Source organism: Anas platyrhynchos, chromosome 4 (assembly GCF_047663525.1).
Source record: "Anas platyrhynchos isolate ZD024472 breed Pekin duck chromosome 4, IASCAAS_PekinDuck_T2T, whole genome shotgun sequence".
NCBI lineage: Eukaryota > Metazoa > Chordata > Aves > Anseriformes > Anatidae > Anas > Anas platyrhynchos.
This window is the reverse complement of record NC_092590.1, coordinates 53,713,203-53,731,899: the sequence shown is the minus strand read 5'-3', so window position 1 is coordinate 53,731,899 and position 18,697 is coordinate 53,713,203. Positions and strand designations below refer to the sequence as shown.

General features: G+C 35.1%; 1 protein-coding gene across 2 annotated transcripts in view; it reads right to left on the bottom strand.

Moving 5' to 3' along the window:
- GABRG1 (gamma-aminobutyric acid type A receptor subunit gamma1) overlaps positions 1–18,697 on the bottom strand; it is a 57,714-nt gene that overhangs the window by 18,225 nt on the left and 20,792 nt on the right. For both annotated transcript variants that reach the window (XM_072037648.1, XM_027457150.3), the window contains exons 2-3: positions 18,084–18,232; positions 11,783–11,850 (exon numbers count right to left, since the gene is read on the bottom strand). In XM_072037648.1, the coding sequence (XP_071893749.1) occupies positions 11,783–11,850; positions 18,084–18,232 (217 nt within the window). The remainder of the gene's footprint in view (positions 1–11,782; positions 11,851–18,083; positions 18,233–18,697) is intronic.

Below are 18,697 nucleotides of genomic sequence, written 5' to 3'. Positions count from 1 at the left end.
ACAACTTAGCCTTTTAATGAAGCAATTCTTGACACAGTAAAGAGGGAGATATGCACTGAAATAAAAAATTCATAGCATCTGCAAAGAATCCCACCATTTGCTCCTCCACATCACATAAAGAAGCGAAGCTTCCATTGTGTTTGTCACAGCTCCAGACCATGGCTCTGATCTAAACATCAATAGCCACTCCATTTTGTGGCAGATCTTTCCTACATGGCTGTCCCATGACACCTCCAATGAACAACTCAACATCTCTTTTCAGAGCTCAGTCTGCTGGGAAATAGTACTGAAGACGAGACTTAGACACATTGTGTTTGTTGGTCACCTGTCATTCATGAGGGGAAAAGGGAGAGACAATGGTTCAAATGCCTGCTTAAGCCAAACGATGTGCTACGAGTTTACTTGGCCAACAAAAATGCATGTTGCAAATAGTCAATGGACTCCTCACCCAGTTCTCCAAATGATAAAAGCCACCTCCCAAGAAAGCTTGTGAAATTTTCCACTCCATCCTTGAGAAGTGCAAAGATAGGTATTAGGACTGCCTAAACCTCTCTCAATTTTCCCGCCTCTTCATGTGGGAGAAGAATAGGTTTGGGATAGAATTCAAGAAGGAGGCTTGCCTCTGCTCTCTGGTCCACCTGGACTTTGGTAACTCATTCACTCACAGATTATAAATGATTAGTGTATGAGGCAAACAGCAGGGGGACAGACGGAACAAAAGGAGTAATTAAAAATGCATTTTAGGGATGACTTCACTCAAATTCTGCTTATTCCTTGAGGGGCTTTGCCACCAGGGGAAGATTCTGCAGGTCAGAACAAGTACTTGATTATTTTATTTCTATGAAAGTCCTTCAAGACAGCTGTGAAAACCCAGGTCTTGTTTATCCTTAAAATTCTGTTTTCTGTGTTCACCTACAGTAGTTACAAATGGAAAGGAAACTTGCTTTGGTCTATTGTAAATGAATACCCAAGACAGTACACTAAAGAAGTGCTTTAATGGACTTAAATGGAACAGCATGAACAAAGATTTATTTGTTGCCTTAACAGTACAAATAGGAGAAAAAAAAAAAGTCAGTGAGTGAAATCAACAGAAACAAGCAAATGTATGAAAAGAGCAGGCTGACTGAGTTTGAAGGTGTTAACCTAAGCAACCACTTCACAGTGGCACTGTATTGTCTAAAAAAATGAAAAAAAAAAAAAGGAAGGAAACTCAGGTTGCCATAGAATACCAACCACCCTAAATTAGAGGATCTCACAGATGATTTTGAATGTACAGAGCAAAGGAACAGCCTCAGTAGACCCAGATGCTTGGATTCTACTATTTTTCAGTATTAAATTAATTTAATTTTATTTTTTTTATCAGAACTGTGTATTACAGGAGTTGTTTAAACAAAACTCGTATTTTCTCATTAAAAGGGGAAACAGGGGTCCCTAAAATATGTTGAAAATGCAGTAGAAAAATCATTATAATAAAGCATTTAGGTATCTTCTCTAAAAATACTTTGTTTCCAGAATGAGATGAATAAAATCCCCATCTTTGTTTATATGCCATAATAAAAAGCACAACGGCACATCAGATTTATACAATTTTATTTTAGTGCAGCAAATCTTTCTGAGCAACTATTTTGCTTTCCTTGTTTTCTTAGAAAAAGTGAAATTTAACACTCTTATCACTACCTCTATTAATCTTATAAAGCTCACAATTCAATGCCATTCTGTAACCATAAAAACTGGTTTACTATTTTCTCTTCCAAATGAAACTAATGATAAAATAGCCATGCAGAATAAAATGAAATCAATCTATGCCTACATTAGTCACAGCCATAGCAAAATGTGTGCTTATTCATATTTAGCCTCACATGGTTCAATAACCATGTCACATGTTAGCTCATATTTGGTATTTGATTAGATCACTGAACTCTTTTGCGCAGCTGGCATAAAGAGCCCACCTGCCTAATTATTTACAGATAACTGCAATCCTCTTCCATCTCTTTCCTCTCTAAAAGATCATAACAAACTCCAAAATCTGGGAATACAGTGACGAATCAGAGATTACCATTAAAGGGCCATGCAGTCACAACAATCTGTGAATACTGACAAGCAGGTGTGTAGTCTCAGAGAAAAACAAGTAAAAGCAACTATTTCAAATAGAGTAGGAACAGTTATTCTATGGGAATATATTGAATTCTCAAAATTAGTTTCTCAAAAAGAACAAGTACAGTTCAATTATAGTCAAGCAAGAAAATAGCCTGCTAATGTTTTTTATTGAAAAGTTGGGGGGGGGGGGGGCAAATACCATTCTACAAGATTATTTCTTAGTGTACCTACAACATGTCAATTCCAACATAACAATAGCATCAATAAGGATTAAAAAAATTACACGAAGAAGAAAACATTTTTTCTTGATTATTTTGTCTGGCAGTCTCACAAGTGATTTGATATTCCATAGTAAAAATTGTAGAAAAGTCAAGCAATGAGTAGCTAAATGTCCGGCTGGATTATGTTAACCACAACACATTTTCTTTGGCAACTGGAAAAAGTAGCCTAGCTTTCTGGGACTAAATACAATGCAGTGACAAGCCCCCCCCCCCCCCCCCCAAAAAAAAAAAAAAAAAAAAAAAGGAGCTGAAATATTGTGTTATCCAACTACAGTAGTGCAATACAGTTCATTACTGATGAATTTCAGAGGGGTAAAAATAAATAAATAAATAAATAAATAAATAAAAGTGTCTTCTTTTCATTTCTTCTTCACTCACAATAAACCTACCCTAGCTTTACTAGATTCAAAATTTTACATGAAGCACACCTGGATTTTTCTGCAGTGCCACAAGCGAATTCAGAAATCTATTTCAGAGGTCGTGCCTGAACTCAGTTCAGTCACTGAGTGTGACATGATTTCATCTTGTTTAGTTACCCATAATATTTTCAACAAGTTTCTTTATTCTATTCAGTTTTCTAATTCCTTTAAGTCAAACTTAATGTGAATGAGGCAGGGAATTCTTCAGGGAAAAAGAAATGAAGAAAGGGAAGCTAGAGAAAACACTCTATCGATCTATATGTTTTGACATGAAGTTATGTGATTTAATATCAAAGACTCAGGTAAGTGTGATGGTTAAGAGGTTTAGACAATGAAGAGTCATAGACAAACTGGCAACCAACCACATGCTCTCTCAAGAGGTAAGAGCCAACAAAACCATGAGGCACTAGCCAATTTATCTTCACCTTGTCATTGAGAAGCCAGTATGCTCTCATAGTCTTTACCTTTTCCCTCACCAAAATATCTCTGGACACCAATGCAGTGTCTTTAAGTACTTTATTCAAATACTTAGCTATCCTTGAAGTATAACTTCTCTTAACAAAAGTTTTAACATACGGTTGCTCTCCCTGGTGGGTTACTCTAAAAGCTGTTTAAATAAGGTTTTTGAGCTGCATCAGACTCAACCATGGTTTCAGAACTTGATCCCCATGTCTGGGACTGAATCAAAAGTAAAATTCCACATTTTAGTAAGCATTTTAGTTTGTTCACTTGTGGACCCTCCAATGAGATTGAAAAGATCTGACAAATCACAGTGATTCTGATATGTACATCTAATATTAAATTAATGATATTACAGTGGTGGAAAGGGTGGAGGTTGCAGGAAATACACTAAACAAAAGTGTAAACCATCTGCTCCCAGACTCTCTTAACCAGTCAGATTGTTATAATTATGCAGCTAATCACACTGGAGGGTATTACTATGACAACATATGCACAGGGGAAGTGTAAATATGGCAAATCATATCTACAGAAGGTGAGGCAGCACAGAAAGACCTATATAGCCATGATACAGAAGATATCCACTGCTCTTCACAACATAATTTGGCATCTGTGCTTCTCCAGTCCTTGTTTTGAACATGTAAAGTGACAGATGCAAATCAAAATGTGAAAAAAAGGCAAGATTTATTTGTTTTGTAGATTATAATAAAAATCTTGCCCACTAGTTAAAAGATTAGATAGAAAAATAAAATACTTCAGCAAAATCTCTGCTTTCATATGATCAGCTTAGATTTGGGACTTTTGAAGAAAGCATGAGAAGAGGAAGTAAACAATATGGATACATTTGCATATTGAAAATAATACAGAAAGGGTTTTTTATGTTTTTCAGTTGAAATCTGAACATTTCAGCCACTGCCATTCAAAAACATTAAACTACAGAAAGAAGCAAAGACAACTCAGATCTCAAAAATCAGACATACATCCATACATAGATATAAATATAACTCAGGAGTGAATGCTAATAAGGAGTTAGTCTTCAGCTTCAAGGCTGCCAGTAGTGATCTATCAACTGCATTAACAGTAGTTTCTAAATTCTGAAGCTACATCTACCTTTCTGTAACTAGAGAGACTTAAGTAGTCAAAATTAGGCCCATGAACAAATTTAGCAACAAAGCTGTGCATCAGTCAAGCATACATGGTTTTCTACAATTTCATTTTATAAATAAGTCTCAAACACAACACTTCACTGTTCAGTACACTACAACTGCTTTACCACCAGATTAATTTCACTCTTTGCTCTTTTAAAAAAGAGCAAAGTTACTCTTGGCTCTTTTGATTCCACAGTTTTCCTGATAAGATTCAAAATCCCAACATTGATGGCAAAACCAAAATCCCAACGTTGACAGCAAAACCAGGACAGAGACTTACCTGCTTTTGGTTTCTACCCTGCAACTCTTGTATGATACGTGATATATGTGATCCTATGTGAAATAATAGCAGTCATACCAGTTTACCTTTCTGGTTCCTGAGGCAGTCAGGAACCTCCTAATACCTGTGTGCTACACTGAAGATATAAAAGCATGAATAAATGATAAGAACTTCCAAAGACTTTATTGATCCCAAGTCCTTTTTAAGGGCTGGCACACTACAACAAAATAAAAATAATGAAAGCCAAGATAACAGCCAGGGAAGTTACATTCACTAGTAAAAGAACACTGCATTTCTTAACAGCTACTTTATCAGCTCTCTCACACCTACTAAGGGTGTAGGACAAACACTTATTCCAAAAATGGGTTTGCCTCCTTAGTAAACAGCTAGGAGGTGTGGCCGTAGAAAGAGCAAGCAGCCCATTCCCTCGCTTGGCAAAGTAGACTTCCTAGAGCATGCGCTATGAGGAGAAAAATCCTGTTCCTATAGCTGCTCAGCTTTTAACAGATGTTGAGATTTTATAGTGTCAGCATAGATCCTGGCACTCACAAGGACAGCAGCTTTCCTCTGGAGCACAATAGTGAAAGAGTCAATGACAACCTGTATTGTAGGAGCCAAAGCCAAGGGCAATTTCTAGATGACTACAAGCAGTTTTAACAGTCAAAGCACATCCCTCATCTTTCTACCCAAAACCTAGGCAAATCTAGGCCAGCAGAATCACTCCCACAAGTTGAATGCAGCATCACAAATTTCCATATAGACAGACAGATTAAGAATTAATAACAAAGAACAGACATGCAATGTTCTCCAAAATATTTATAATATATTTGAAGCAAAGATAAGAGGTACATGACAAAGAACTATATGTAGCTTGTCTAAGCTACAGATACAAGACAGACAACCACAGCAGCAGTCAGAAAGGGTTTGGAGCAGATATTAAGGTATCAGAAGTAACAATAAACTGTACAGCAGAGCAGCCAAGAAGTCTGTGCAGTCTGGGGAAAAAGCAGGAGCGGAACACTGGTTGAGTGATAGCTGATACCTTCATCTTTTCAGTGAAATGCTATGTGGTAATTATATTAATGTTATTCTTGGTTTAGGTCAAAACTGATTTCACAGATGCTCAAAAGTGCTTATATAGGATACACATCCTCTGCAAGGAACTTACAGTTTAAATTTAACATAAAAAAATAAATAGATAAAATAAAATAAAATAAAATAAAGTAAAATAAAATAAAATAAAATAAAATAAAATAAAATAAAATAATAAAATAAAATAAAATAAAATAAAATAAAATAAAATAAAATAAAATAAAATAAAATAAAATAAAATAAAATAAAATAAATCTGTAAAGGCAATAGGAACAAAAGTAACAGAAAACAGAGAACACAATACCAGTCAGAATTACAGATTACAAGTAGTGATTTTAGCACAGCAAAGGCTTAATTGCTTGCAACATTTTGTAGCCTCTACCAAAAAAAAAAAAAAAAAAGTTTAAGCAGGATCATGATGAGAAAAAAAGGGAAGAAGCTTAGAAGCTTTTTTTATTTGCTTATAAAAAGTTTCTTTCAAGCAGAAGCTAGCCTCTTGGGAAAAATGAAGAAAAAAAAAAAAAAAAAAGCTGAGAATAGGCTTTGAAGTGCCTTAAAGGAAGCAGGAGCAAGAAATAACAGTAGAAACTGTGGAATGTTCTCTCTGTAGGACATGTCTAAATGGTATGAGTGGAGCAAGACTGCAATTGGAAAGGTTACAAAAAATTGTCATCATAACAACGAAAACACAAACAAGAGATTAACTGTGATAGATAGATTAAGAAAAAAAAAAAAAAAAAAAAGAAAATCAGAATTTGTGAGGTTGTCTGAGGCCTTGCTCATAGTTCTGTGATCCATCACATTATGGAAAATTTTTAGATTTCAGACTTCAGACTTCACATACAGAGCAGTGATTATCCACAGCAAAGGACAGTGTGGAAGGGTCAAAAAGTTATTGTTTTGTCTGTGAATATGATGAATCTAAAATGATATAAAATGGATTTTAAACCAGTGGCATACTCTCTACTGAAGTCAATAAATTTAAAGTCAAGTTGTTTTTTTTTCTTAATTATTATTTATACTGAAAATATGTCAACTGTGTCTTAAGTGACACAATGCTACTAAACAAAAACAAAAACAAAAACAGTATCTCCTGAAACATGAACTAGACTAACACAAGATTAAAGAATGAGCTACAGAACAAAAAGTTCGCAGATTACATCATTCCTAAATGATTCCTAACAAATTAGGGCACATTTTATATCAAAGAGCACAGATTTTCTAGTGTATTGTGTGGGACCTTAACTACCTATTCTGACTTCATATCTGTAAAGAGACAACTGGCAAACTGTAGTTGAAAAAGTGACAAGTACTAAATGCTGTTTAAAGTGGGGGCTGAAAAGATGGCTCTTCTTTGGTTGGCTTTCAGAAAGCTACTGCAACGTTTCCCTGTCATACAAAGGCTGTCTTTTCCCTCATCCCTTGCCCTTCCCTTCAAAATGATCACAGAAATTGAGAGTGACGTACAGACTGTTGTGCTGAGCCAGTATGAGCAGAATATTGCTTGTACTTGGCTGATTCCCCCAAAACCAGGTAGGATAAGCTGCAAGTACCTTGCAATAGTAATAGGCAAACTCGCTGCCTGCCAGAACCAGACTAATCAATTTAAGCTATTTTTTTCCCCCATGAAAAACAGAAAGCATTCATAAAACTGTATTTATGAATTATTATTCAAGTTCCTACAGCTGGCAAAATAAGAAATACTAATAGACATGCTGCTTTTAATACTTAAGTGTATTTTATAACAAAGAAACAACAATGTTTAAGATTATAGAAGGTTTGTTCAGCCTGGAGAAAAGGAGGCTCAGGGGCGACCTTATCGCTCTTTGTAAGTACATTAAAGGAGGCTGTAGATGGTCGGGGGTTGGTCTATTCTCCCATGTGCCTGGTGACAGGACGAGGGGGAATGGGCTAAAGTTGCGCCAGGGATGTTTTAGGTTGGCTATTAGGAAGAACTTCTTTACTGAAAGAGTTGTTAGGCACTGGAACAGGCTGCCCAGGGAAGTGGTAGAGACACCATCCCTGGAGATCTTTAAAAGATGTTTAGATGTTGAACTTAGCGATATGGTTTAGTGGGGCACTTGTTAGTATTAGGTCAGAGAGGTTGGACTTGATCTTGAGGTCTCCCAACCTAGACAATTCTGTGATTCTGTGAATATTTCCTCAGCTGTTGTAAATGAACATTGTCTCCATCTACCTCAAACACTCCTCTGAGTAACAAGCAATTAACTCTGATCACTTTTAGTGCTGATAGGCATCAGAATGATTGGGATCTACCTTTCTTAGTCAAAATAAAAGAGTAAGTTGGGAAAGAAAGTGTGCTATTCTAGTTCAGTCCAAAGAAGATGCTATACAATAAGCGACAGGTAATATTCAAAGACTTGTTGATATTTCTGTTTTGATTTCCAATTATTCCTACACTATGAAAGAGAATGGAAGCTGCTTTCATAAAATGCATACAATGGACTCCAAAACAAAATAAAACAGAACCTGTAATGCTTGCATGATGAACATGCACAACCTTATGAAAACTCATAAATTCTCAAACATGGCCAGAAGTGCTCATGCCTTTACTCTCACTTGGTTATCACAGAGCTCTTACAGACAATGGTTCTGCTCTGCACAATCTTCTTCCAACATGAAAGGAATTCCAATCTGAGCTGTCAGACCACAAAAGCCAAGGCACTGGCATGGTTCTGCCACAGGCAGTAGCGGAGAACATCTGCATATCCTGGAGACATTGGGGCATCAGTAGCACAAAACTTTATGTGTTGGTGAACACAGAGGGACTGGGGGATGAACACAGCAAAAAAAAAGATTGTGAGGCCCGCAGACAGCATGGATGAACATGTATTTCTACACAGGGACCATATAACAGACTTAAAAACTGTACCACCAGTGGCCTTTTTTAAATATATATATTAGCCCTACTTTGGAAGGAAAGAGCCTAAAACGTATATATTAAGCACTCATCAGAATAAGCTTCCACATAAATGAAAACAGGCTCTAAATATTCATCATATGTCTAAATTCCATTAAGAAATATCTAGACCACTGCAGAGGTATTGGGGACCGAGACTTTGGCCATAAAAATGCACTTAGATATGGTTTATATGACCATTGCAGGATGCATAGCCCAGGGTAGTTCTAAACGACAGATTCAAAAATCTAGTATTAGAAGCCTAAATACTTCATTGATCTGGACACTTGTTAAAAATGTTTACTCAGGCTGCAGATGCCTAGAGAGACCACATGCTGTAGGAAGACATTATTTATGCATGGGGTGTCTATACCATCTAGAAATTTATGTAGATCTTTGTTAAATTAAATACTGAAAGCCAAAATGCAAGCCTTCAAAAACAAATTCTAATGAATGTCATACATATGCTTAAAGCCTCACTTTTATGAAAGTGAAAGAGTCTATCAGATAGCAAGAGGAAAATAGACTGAATTATAAACATAAATCAGTTTCCTCTCATAATGAGTGTCCTTTGAAGCTTTCAGAGGAACATACTCCCCTGATATGCTGTTTCAACATCGTTTCAAAAAAACCCCTTTCTACATCATGCCATATTGTTTCCTAACTAAATAGTTAAAGGACATCATTTGCCGGAGTGAATTAACATATTTGGCAAGTGAGTAATTCGATGGGGAATCACAGATATGTGTTCTCACATAAAGTGATAAAATGAAGGACTAAGGACAACCCTTGTAATGGAAGCAATTTTTGGAATATTGGTTAACTAGCACAAACAATATTAACTCCAGGGAAAGTGCTTCCCTAATGAAAGAGCTCACATAACAATTGCTTACAGGGTCAAATCCATAATTATTTTTTGCTGAGAATGTTGTTTCCTAGATTAAAGACATCTTAGTTGGAAGCCTTAATAAAAACTATTTGCATATATATGGTTTTATTTATTTTCACAAACATTTATTTTTCTAGTGATATTAGATGTTCATATGATCCAGGTTCCTGGAGTCCAAGCACAGAGAAAGCAATTGCTATTTTATGAAGACCATAGTGCCCTTAGATTATAATTTGAATTGCTAAGTAGTTCTTTGCTCATTTTTTTAAAACATAGAATAGTTTTCAAAGTTCTGTGTTTTAAAGACATTTTTACCTTATTAGCCTCTGGTGAGCAGCTTCATTGTTATTTCTTTTTTAAATCAGATTAGGGGGATAAATGTTGATATACATTATAACCATTAGGATCCTACTTTATAATGAAGTAATATGCTTTTTAAATTTGATATCCTTGCCTTAGATTAAAGTCAGTATGGCTGCATTTTGTTATCACTATGTCAAAAGCAGCATTGCCCAACTGTAGCAGATATGGGTAGACCTCTAACCAAGTGTCATGATATAGTCCTATGGCTGATCCTATAATTACTGCAGGTGTAACACATGGTAGGGATAAGAGGATGGCAAGAGTTGGTTCTTTGTAACTGGCAAACTGGAGCTGGAAATATTTCCCGTTTTTGGTCCTCATGTATGCAACCTACTGGTCACTGGCTGAAAGACCTCATTACTAATAAAGGAAACCTTGGTTACTAGTAAAGGAAACATTTACAATTTGCTATGTTCTCATTAGCAGTAAGTGCCTGTCCCCATATTTTGCTCCCGCTGTGAGTTCCTTCAGAAGATGTGAAGAGGAGAAGCAGAGGAGAAAGACTACATTTGGAAAAGGGATGAAACCACAAAAAGCACTTATATTGGACATGAAAATGTGAAAAAATTCCCCTACCACATTGCTCTTGTGCTCTTTCAATCAGTTATTTACGTACAGCCCTCACCTGAAACACTGAATTACCTGCCACAGCCCAAGTGATGACAACCCTAAACTTGGTAGACTGTTACACTTTAACGTATGTCATTTGCCATAGATCTGCATCATCTGTTTTTGGCATCTTTATCCTTAGTATCTAAGTACCACTGCCCTTTCCTGCTTCACACCAATGAAAGTCAACATTCCCTGTTCCCAAGCGTGATGACATTCAAGCAAATCACTAAATCTTTAACAGTCTTCTGGAATAACTGCTTTCACGAAGTGCTCAGAAATTGCCTGCACTGGCATATCCCAGCATACTAGAACTGAACAAAATGCCCTTCTGTATGCAAATGCAAAACTGTGAGCAGTCCTGTAGGGAGGTGGAAAAGGAAAAAGACAGGAGGACAATGAGCTCAAACTCACCCAAGTGCCAGTCTCAGTCTTAGTACTTCAGATCCTGAGCTACTGACAGGAGCCACTGCCAGTGCTGGGTGGCACTGCCCAGGAGAAGTCTTGTACAGAAGCCTCTCTAAATCCTCCACCATCGCCATTTCAGACAGAAATGACAGAAAATCTAAGCAATTTGAGAAAAGGCCACAGACTGAACTTCCTCGTAAGTGCTGTTATTTCAGCATTTGTACCAATAGATGAGATCTGACCTCAACATATCTCTCCTGAAACTAAGGTGCATTGCATTGCTTTAACTTCTGAAGAAACCAGCTATGTGCACACACACATTGAGGAAGACCCATAAGACTAAATAAGACATAGAAGAAGGAAGACAATAGAGTTTATTTATTTTTTTTTCTTTCCATGAATTATCAAAATAAATAACTCATTACACTGAAAATGGTTTTACTCACAAATGCTGGGTAAATTGTTATTTTTCCTAGTCTTAAGAATATCTCCAGGAAATATTTTATACTGGGCCAGAGGTAGACCAAATATAAACAAATGTAGTGAAATTGTTCAACATGTACCAAAATAAACACTTGATGCAATGTCTTCTGTATTTTTAGAAAACACTTTTTTAAAAATAAGTTTATTGAAATAATTAAAACAATTTGAAGTACGTAGTCTAAACAAGTTTCTGCAATAAGCACAATTATATCTAACAGCACAAGAATACACAGTAAGACATAAATAAGCTTATTTGAATAAGCTTATAATTATTTCATAATATTAATCTACAACATCTTTCAGATACTACTTTCTGTCAATATTCAAAACTTACCATATTGATTGGGTCAACTGGGCCAATGCTGTTAACATAGACATCTGTCTCAATTACCGTAGTTCTCACTAAACAAAATAGTAACAATAGTAATTACATATTTAATTAATTCTTTACACTGTTAATGTATTTCAATGTATGTATTAAAACAACAATATTCATTTATTAAACTCAGAAAAAGTAAATCTTGTTTTGTTCATTCTGTGAAGAATCATATATGATTTGACTCCCTTATTCCATGTGAATTAAGTTAGAATTATCAAGATGATTTTTTTAATTCTTAATACAACCACCATCTGTCATGTTAACAGGTACAAGATAGATATAAAAAAGTATAAAAGGTAAGGGGGGTGCAGAGGGATAACATTCTTCCAACATTAAAAATTAATCATAAACAGAAACAAATGTTTAGAAAAAAAAATGATAGCAGAGCAAACCATAAGGTCTTGGAGCAGGTGTGTTTATCAACTACAAGAAATCAATATACAGCACCTCTGTCAATTCCTACTGAAGATGTCTGACAAAAATAAAATAACTTATTACATATTTCTTCAATTCATGCAATAATAGAACACCAAAGGATTATTAATATCTTTTCATCAACTTGATCAATATACTGCTCCACACACCAAATTGAAAGTTCATTAAGAGAAAGTCATTTAAAAGTTAAACATTTTCAAACTTACTTTTCTTAAGAAAGCCAGTAAAACTACTCTCACTGGGCTGACAATATTAACTGTTTTAGAAATATATTCTCATAATGTATTTACAGAAAGACAAAAACTCTAAGCAACTTCCAAAGAAAGTCATGTCTGATGTACCTGTCATTGATAAATCAGTTCCAACCTCATAACTGTTTTTTGGGGAAAAGGTACAAATGGTCAGGGTGTGGTGCCGGAGAGAATTGCGATTAAACATCAATTCACCAAGCATTTTTTCCAGCTTGTACTGGAGAGTGAATGACAAAGAGTATGGACACAAGATATATGTCCTAGTCCCTTAATTACAAAGTTCTGCTGCTCTTTCTCCCATGATCTGACACATTAAAGTGAAGCACCTCTGCTCATTTGTAGATGGAAAAGGAGGAAGGTACAGGAAAAATGTACTTTGATTTCATAGAAGAGGAGTGCTACGTCATCAGATTTGATTTCTTTATACTGCAAACAATCAGAGATCTCCTAAGTGCTCTATAACAAATGTAAAACCTTAATTAATACAGGATTTTTCAAACTTAAAACTAAAAAAAATCTAAAAATCAAAAACTCAGACAGGCACACAGAAAGAAAAAGGGCATCCCTCCTGTCAGCTATGACAACAGGCAAGATACATTTCCTAAATATCCAAAGATACCTTTTCCCTGTTAGTCTCACTTGGCAGGAAATTCTCCCTGATCCCAAATCTGACTACCCATTGCCCTGAACCTGAGACCAAGACACCCTAGTCAGGCTGCACAAAGAATTTTCTGTATGACCACAGAGCACTAAATCCTTTGATCATCCTGCTGTCCCGAGCACGATTCACAGAATGTTTAAATGGACCCTTGGAAACTAGTATGCACAGATGGAAATATTGGAGGAAGAAAAAATAATAAATAAATAAATAAATTTGTGTGTATATATACACACGTTGCCTATGTAATGTTACATGTATTTTTACACACGCCACGTCTCATAAATACATATGTACTCCCTTTGATTTTGAAAGCCTGTTTATCTATATAACAAACCCCTCATTTTAACTACTGCCAGACTAGAACATAAGGAGCTGGATCAAAGTATATCTTGCTTCATTGGTCAAGAAATGCGGGATCCTGTCCTTTTTGCCCTGTAATTGTAGGAAATATTTAATTCTTCCTATTAATAGGAAATTTTGCTTTATTCTGAAGTTCAGTTCTTTAATTCCAACTTTGGCAATTCCTAGCCATATGTCAAACTTCTTCACACACAAACACAAGGATTAAAGTCACCTCAGACTTCCGTAACCTGAGCAGTTCATGCCACATACTGCAAATGCTAGTCATGGATAATCTGTTCAGCTTTAACTTCTAAACTTGTTCTATTGTTTCCAGACCCATCTTGAGTTGTGAACACCAAGAGTGGAATTTTTTTGTAATGGTGTTATCAGTGCTGCATGAATACTTCCAGTTTTCTACTCATAGTGTCTCTTTTCAAAGGGGACTTACTCTTCTGGGTGATGCATACCTAAGAACTCATACTACACAAAATAACCAAGTTTTGCCCTAAATCATTGCTCTTCAGTGCAGCTCTCACCTTGAATTATAACCCACAGACTTTTTTTTTCCTTTTTTCTTTATTTTAACAATTATATTTTGTTTGTCTCTGAATTTACTGAAGGACGGAATTATTCTGCACATAAAGTCTCCAACAATCTGTGTATCATTTGCCTACTTAAAAAAAAGTAAATTTGCTGAAATCTTTTAAAACAGCACTACTCTTGATCAAGACTTTCCTGTGAGACAACCCTACCTCTGATATTTCCTTATTAATAACTGAATTTTGAGATCTGTCAGTAAGCCAGTTTTTAATGTGGGTTGTGTGAATTTTATGAAATTCCAGCTTGCAGAAAGCAGTACTTGATCTGCCACAAGGGTTCTCTTGTAATGTGCCACAGGGTTCAGTTGCCTTTTCCATACTGCTCTGAGTAAGATTATTAGACCTATTAAGACCCAGTGAAGAGTCTGAAAATCTGCCTCTGTTGAAATTATTTTAATTGACCCAAATGAAGAAGAAGAAATATATCTGATGCAATATCATTAAAAGGGGCTGTTTTTTCTTAGTTCTTCTGTATAGAACAGATCCCAGTGTTTCTGTGAATTAGAAGAAAGAATTCATTCTACTCATGTTCATAAACTAGAACTGATATGAGCCCACTAAAATGACAAAAGCTGGAGGAAAATACATTATTTATACTAATTTAACATCCATATAATTACTTTGTTCAACTGCTCTCCACAAAGAGCTAAATGTGAAACGTGGTTTGGGAAGATATTTCTACAATGAACACTTCTTATTTTATTTACAAAATTTAGTAACAGCCTTGAAAACATTATGAGTAGGAAGAAAGCTGTTTAACACATCCTGAGTGAAGTGCAAAACAGTATTATAGACTTACAGAAACTTCTAAAGAGTGAAAAGAGAGCACGAAAGAGGTTAGAGTAAAGCAAGAATGCAAGAGGACAGTAGACTGCATATTAAACAGGGAGAGCAAAGAACACCAAGAAGCAGCTGCCCCCAAGAGAGAATTCATCAGGTCTCAAATTAGCTGTAGCATGCAAGAGACAGAGGGAACCCATTCGCTAAGCCTTATCTGGAGAGATGCACTCACACTTCCTGATTTCCTGCTTTTCTACCTTTTCTTTACTAGACTAAATTTCTGTTATTTAGAAAGTTTGACTGGCACTGAGCATCATTTGATACAAACGTAGCTAAGGACAGGCTTGTCCCAGAAAAGAAATAAGTGACTTGTGCTTAAAATTCAAGAGTGAGAAAGAATTTCCCAGCAAGCAACAAGACATGGAAAGAAGTCTTTCTTTTGCAGATACGAACCAGTGCTCCACTAGCAAGGGATGATGCTGGATAATCCCCAGGAATATTCTGAACTCAAGTTTGGGTTCAAAAATCTGTAGATTGATAAACTAATATTAATTATTTTAGTATCCATTAGTTGTGAAAGGTGGAATAATGAGCAGCTAGAATACTTGCCTTTTACAAAGTTGAAAAATAATAAATAATTTGATCTAGTACTGGAGCTAAAACAGTGTGGTTATAAGTAGCCAAAACATACGGGAGAATATTTTTTCATTAATACATCAACACTCCAAGATCGTATCTGTAATTATAGGAATTTATACTACAGATAAGAGATCCCAGGTGGTAACCGCTACTATTTCATACTGAGAAGAAGTACTTTAATAATATGTTTATGCTCCAAACATCTAAAAGTATGTTATATGTGAGTTAAAGACTAATATGCTTAATAAACATATTAAAGGTTAGCAATTTAGAAATCAGTACAACTCACGGATACTTGTGTGAGACACACCAAAAATGACAGAATGTGGTTTTCTGCTATTAAATTTCAGTATTACCATTAACTTTTCCACTTTCATTTGGCTCTCCTTTATCATCTTCCTCTGCGTATTTAACAATGAAACCTCTTATCTCACTCTGAGATGCTGAAATTCTGTGTCAACGTCAGGAAGAAAAAAAATCTGCTCTGCTATTTAAATTCAAAAATTGCAGGCCTCAAAAAAATAATAATAAAAAAAAGAAAGTGTTTTTAACTGAGCATTGTAATTCAATAGTAAAGATTTTATGCGGGAGATTATTACCTTGAAAGATAATTATAATTCCAGTCAATAACTTTGCTGTAAAAGTACTGACATATACTGTGAAGATGTGGAATCTGACACTAGATTTCATCCATATAATTGAAGCAGACTAAGATGAATGAACCATAGGCTGATTTTGTTTTTCTCTCTGATAAATCTCTACTGCATTTCTCAAGCATCTGGACAGAATATGATGCCTGTATTTGAAGCTGGAAATTTCATCTTACATTCTCCAAAATTTCTGCCCTGTGGCAGAACTCTGCAATTTCTCCTCCATCTAGAATGATCAGCCTTAATACTTGTTCCCCTAACAACAATGTGAATACCCCAGAATGTCTCCTGTTCTCATCACTGGCTAATGTTCACCAGCCTTTTAATATATGGGTAGACGTAAGTCCCAGATAGCAAAGGTCAAATTACTATAAAAGTGTATCATCAAGAAAGTAAAGAAGAAAAAGAAAGGGAGCATTTATATGAGAGAAGGTAGAAGTTAGGAGGTGTTTTCTTTTGGAAACTAGTATTTGAAATCCAGAAAGTTACACATAGAGTAGCTCACAGAAAGTCAGAGTTTTTGCTCTGCCAAGACCAGTGAATAACCAGTTGGATATGTCAGAATAATTTTCTCTTTCTCTATTTTCCCTTTCTTTTTTACAAAATATTAAGGGGAGAGAAGAGAAACAGAATTCTGTTTTCTTTCATCTACACCTTCCATTTGAAGGATTTTTTGTGGAGATAGATTACTCCCTTATAATTCTCTTGCATCGAGCAGTCTGAAAAAACAGGAATGCTATACATCTGCCACACATTGAGAATTTAAAGAAAAATAAGCTGGAAGAGTTTTTTGTTGTCTAAATCTTCACAGTAGTTCAATTATATAAAGGTGAAGGGAAGGACTTAGAGCAAACTTCATGAGATTCCCTGTTATGACAAACAGAAAAATTGCCATTCATTGTCTTCAATGAAACAGTCAGCAACAAAACAGAACTAAGAAATTTAGGGAAAAAAAAAAAAAGATTGTCAGAAACAAGAAAAGAAAACAAACAGTCTGGGATTGCATCTCTCTGATCTCCTACATAAATGAAGTAAGTCTAGATTGTACAATTGTTTATTGTATAAGCAGCTTATAGACTTACATTACATTTCTTTGACACCAAGTATTTAACACATAAGTCTGTCCTCCACCTCTCCATCCACAGTTCAGAAAACAGACTCAGAGAAATAAAATTATTTTTCTTAGCTTGATCCACTATGCATGTGGCAGACAAGAGATGGTGAATTTTTCATGTATTCCATGTTTTCAACACAAATCCTATTAAATATTTATACTTAATAGTTATATCTGAATTGATATTTTGACTATTGAAAGACAAAATTGTTTTCCTACTAACTGAAAAGTTTAAAATATAGTAATGAAATCTTCCTTCTTATAATCTTCAAAAGTCCTAAACTGTCGTCATAGATTCTTACAAAGTTTTTCAAAATCTGAGCTAAGGAAAGACAAGTGGTGGATTGAGTTCAATCTCTTTAAAATACACATTTACAGTTCACTTTCTAAAGTAAGGTTAAAATGTCTAGGAATAATACTTTAATAAACTCCTGCTGACTCTCTCTCTATATATTTAATTGTGGCTGGTTTATATATACAATTATTTTTGTAATATTATCTTGGAGTAACAAAGCAAAATATAATTATCTTTTAATGATTTATTGATCACTGTCCCAAGAAAACAATACTTTGCATAAGGAAAAAATTATAAATATAACACAAAAATTCTACTCATGCACGATATATTATTTTTACCAGTTCTAGAAAACCACTGCATTTTATTGCTGTTATATTTAACTTTATTAAGCATAATAACATATTAAACACATTTTTGCCAACTTTAGCAAAATGCAGGTGATCTCTGGTTCACATCTTCTATTTACTGAATTATTTTAAGAGCTTACCTCCAATATCTGGCCGAAGCTTATTGTCATATCCTTGAAGTAAGGAGTCCAGTATGTGAGTCACATCCCCACCATGAATCTTTGGTGCCAAGACCCATGTTTTATTCACTGTTAGATCTTCGTCATCCTCATCATCTGCTTTATCAGCTCTAATGGTGAGTGAATTTTTAAAAAAAAAAAAAAAAAAAAAAAAAGGAGGAGAGAGAAGAAGAAGAAAAAAGGTTAGAAAGAAAGAAAGAAACAGTGAAACAAAATACACAAGGTGAAGAAGAAAATGGTAAAATACTGAATATAATTTAAAGTAATTCATAATGCGTTTTGGTGCCAACAGAAAGAGAAGTACCTTGTTTGAAACATCAACATTTTATTTTATAACAGAGAAATTTTAAGCTAATAAATATGTCAAGAGAAACATTAACACATTACATACACAGAAAAACTCAAATCACGAGTAAAACTCATAAAAATACCAGTAGGCATCCTCTGTCAACCTTTTCCTGTTTTAAAACGCAAAATGGAATTCCTAAGTTTTTTTTGCTGTACATACTCCATTTTCAATTCGTGGTATTAATGTTTCTAGTAGATGTTTAGTCATCGTAATAGGCACATATTGG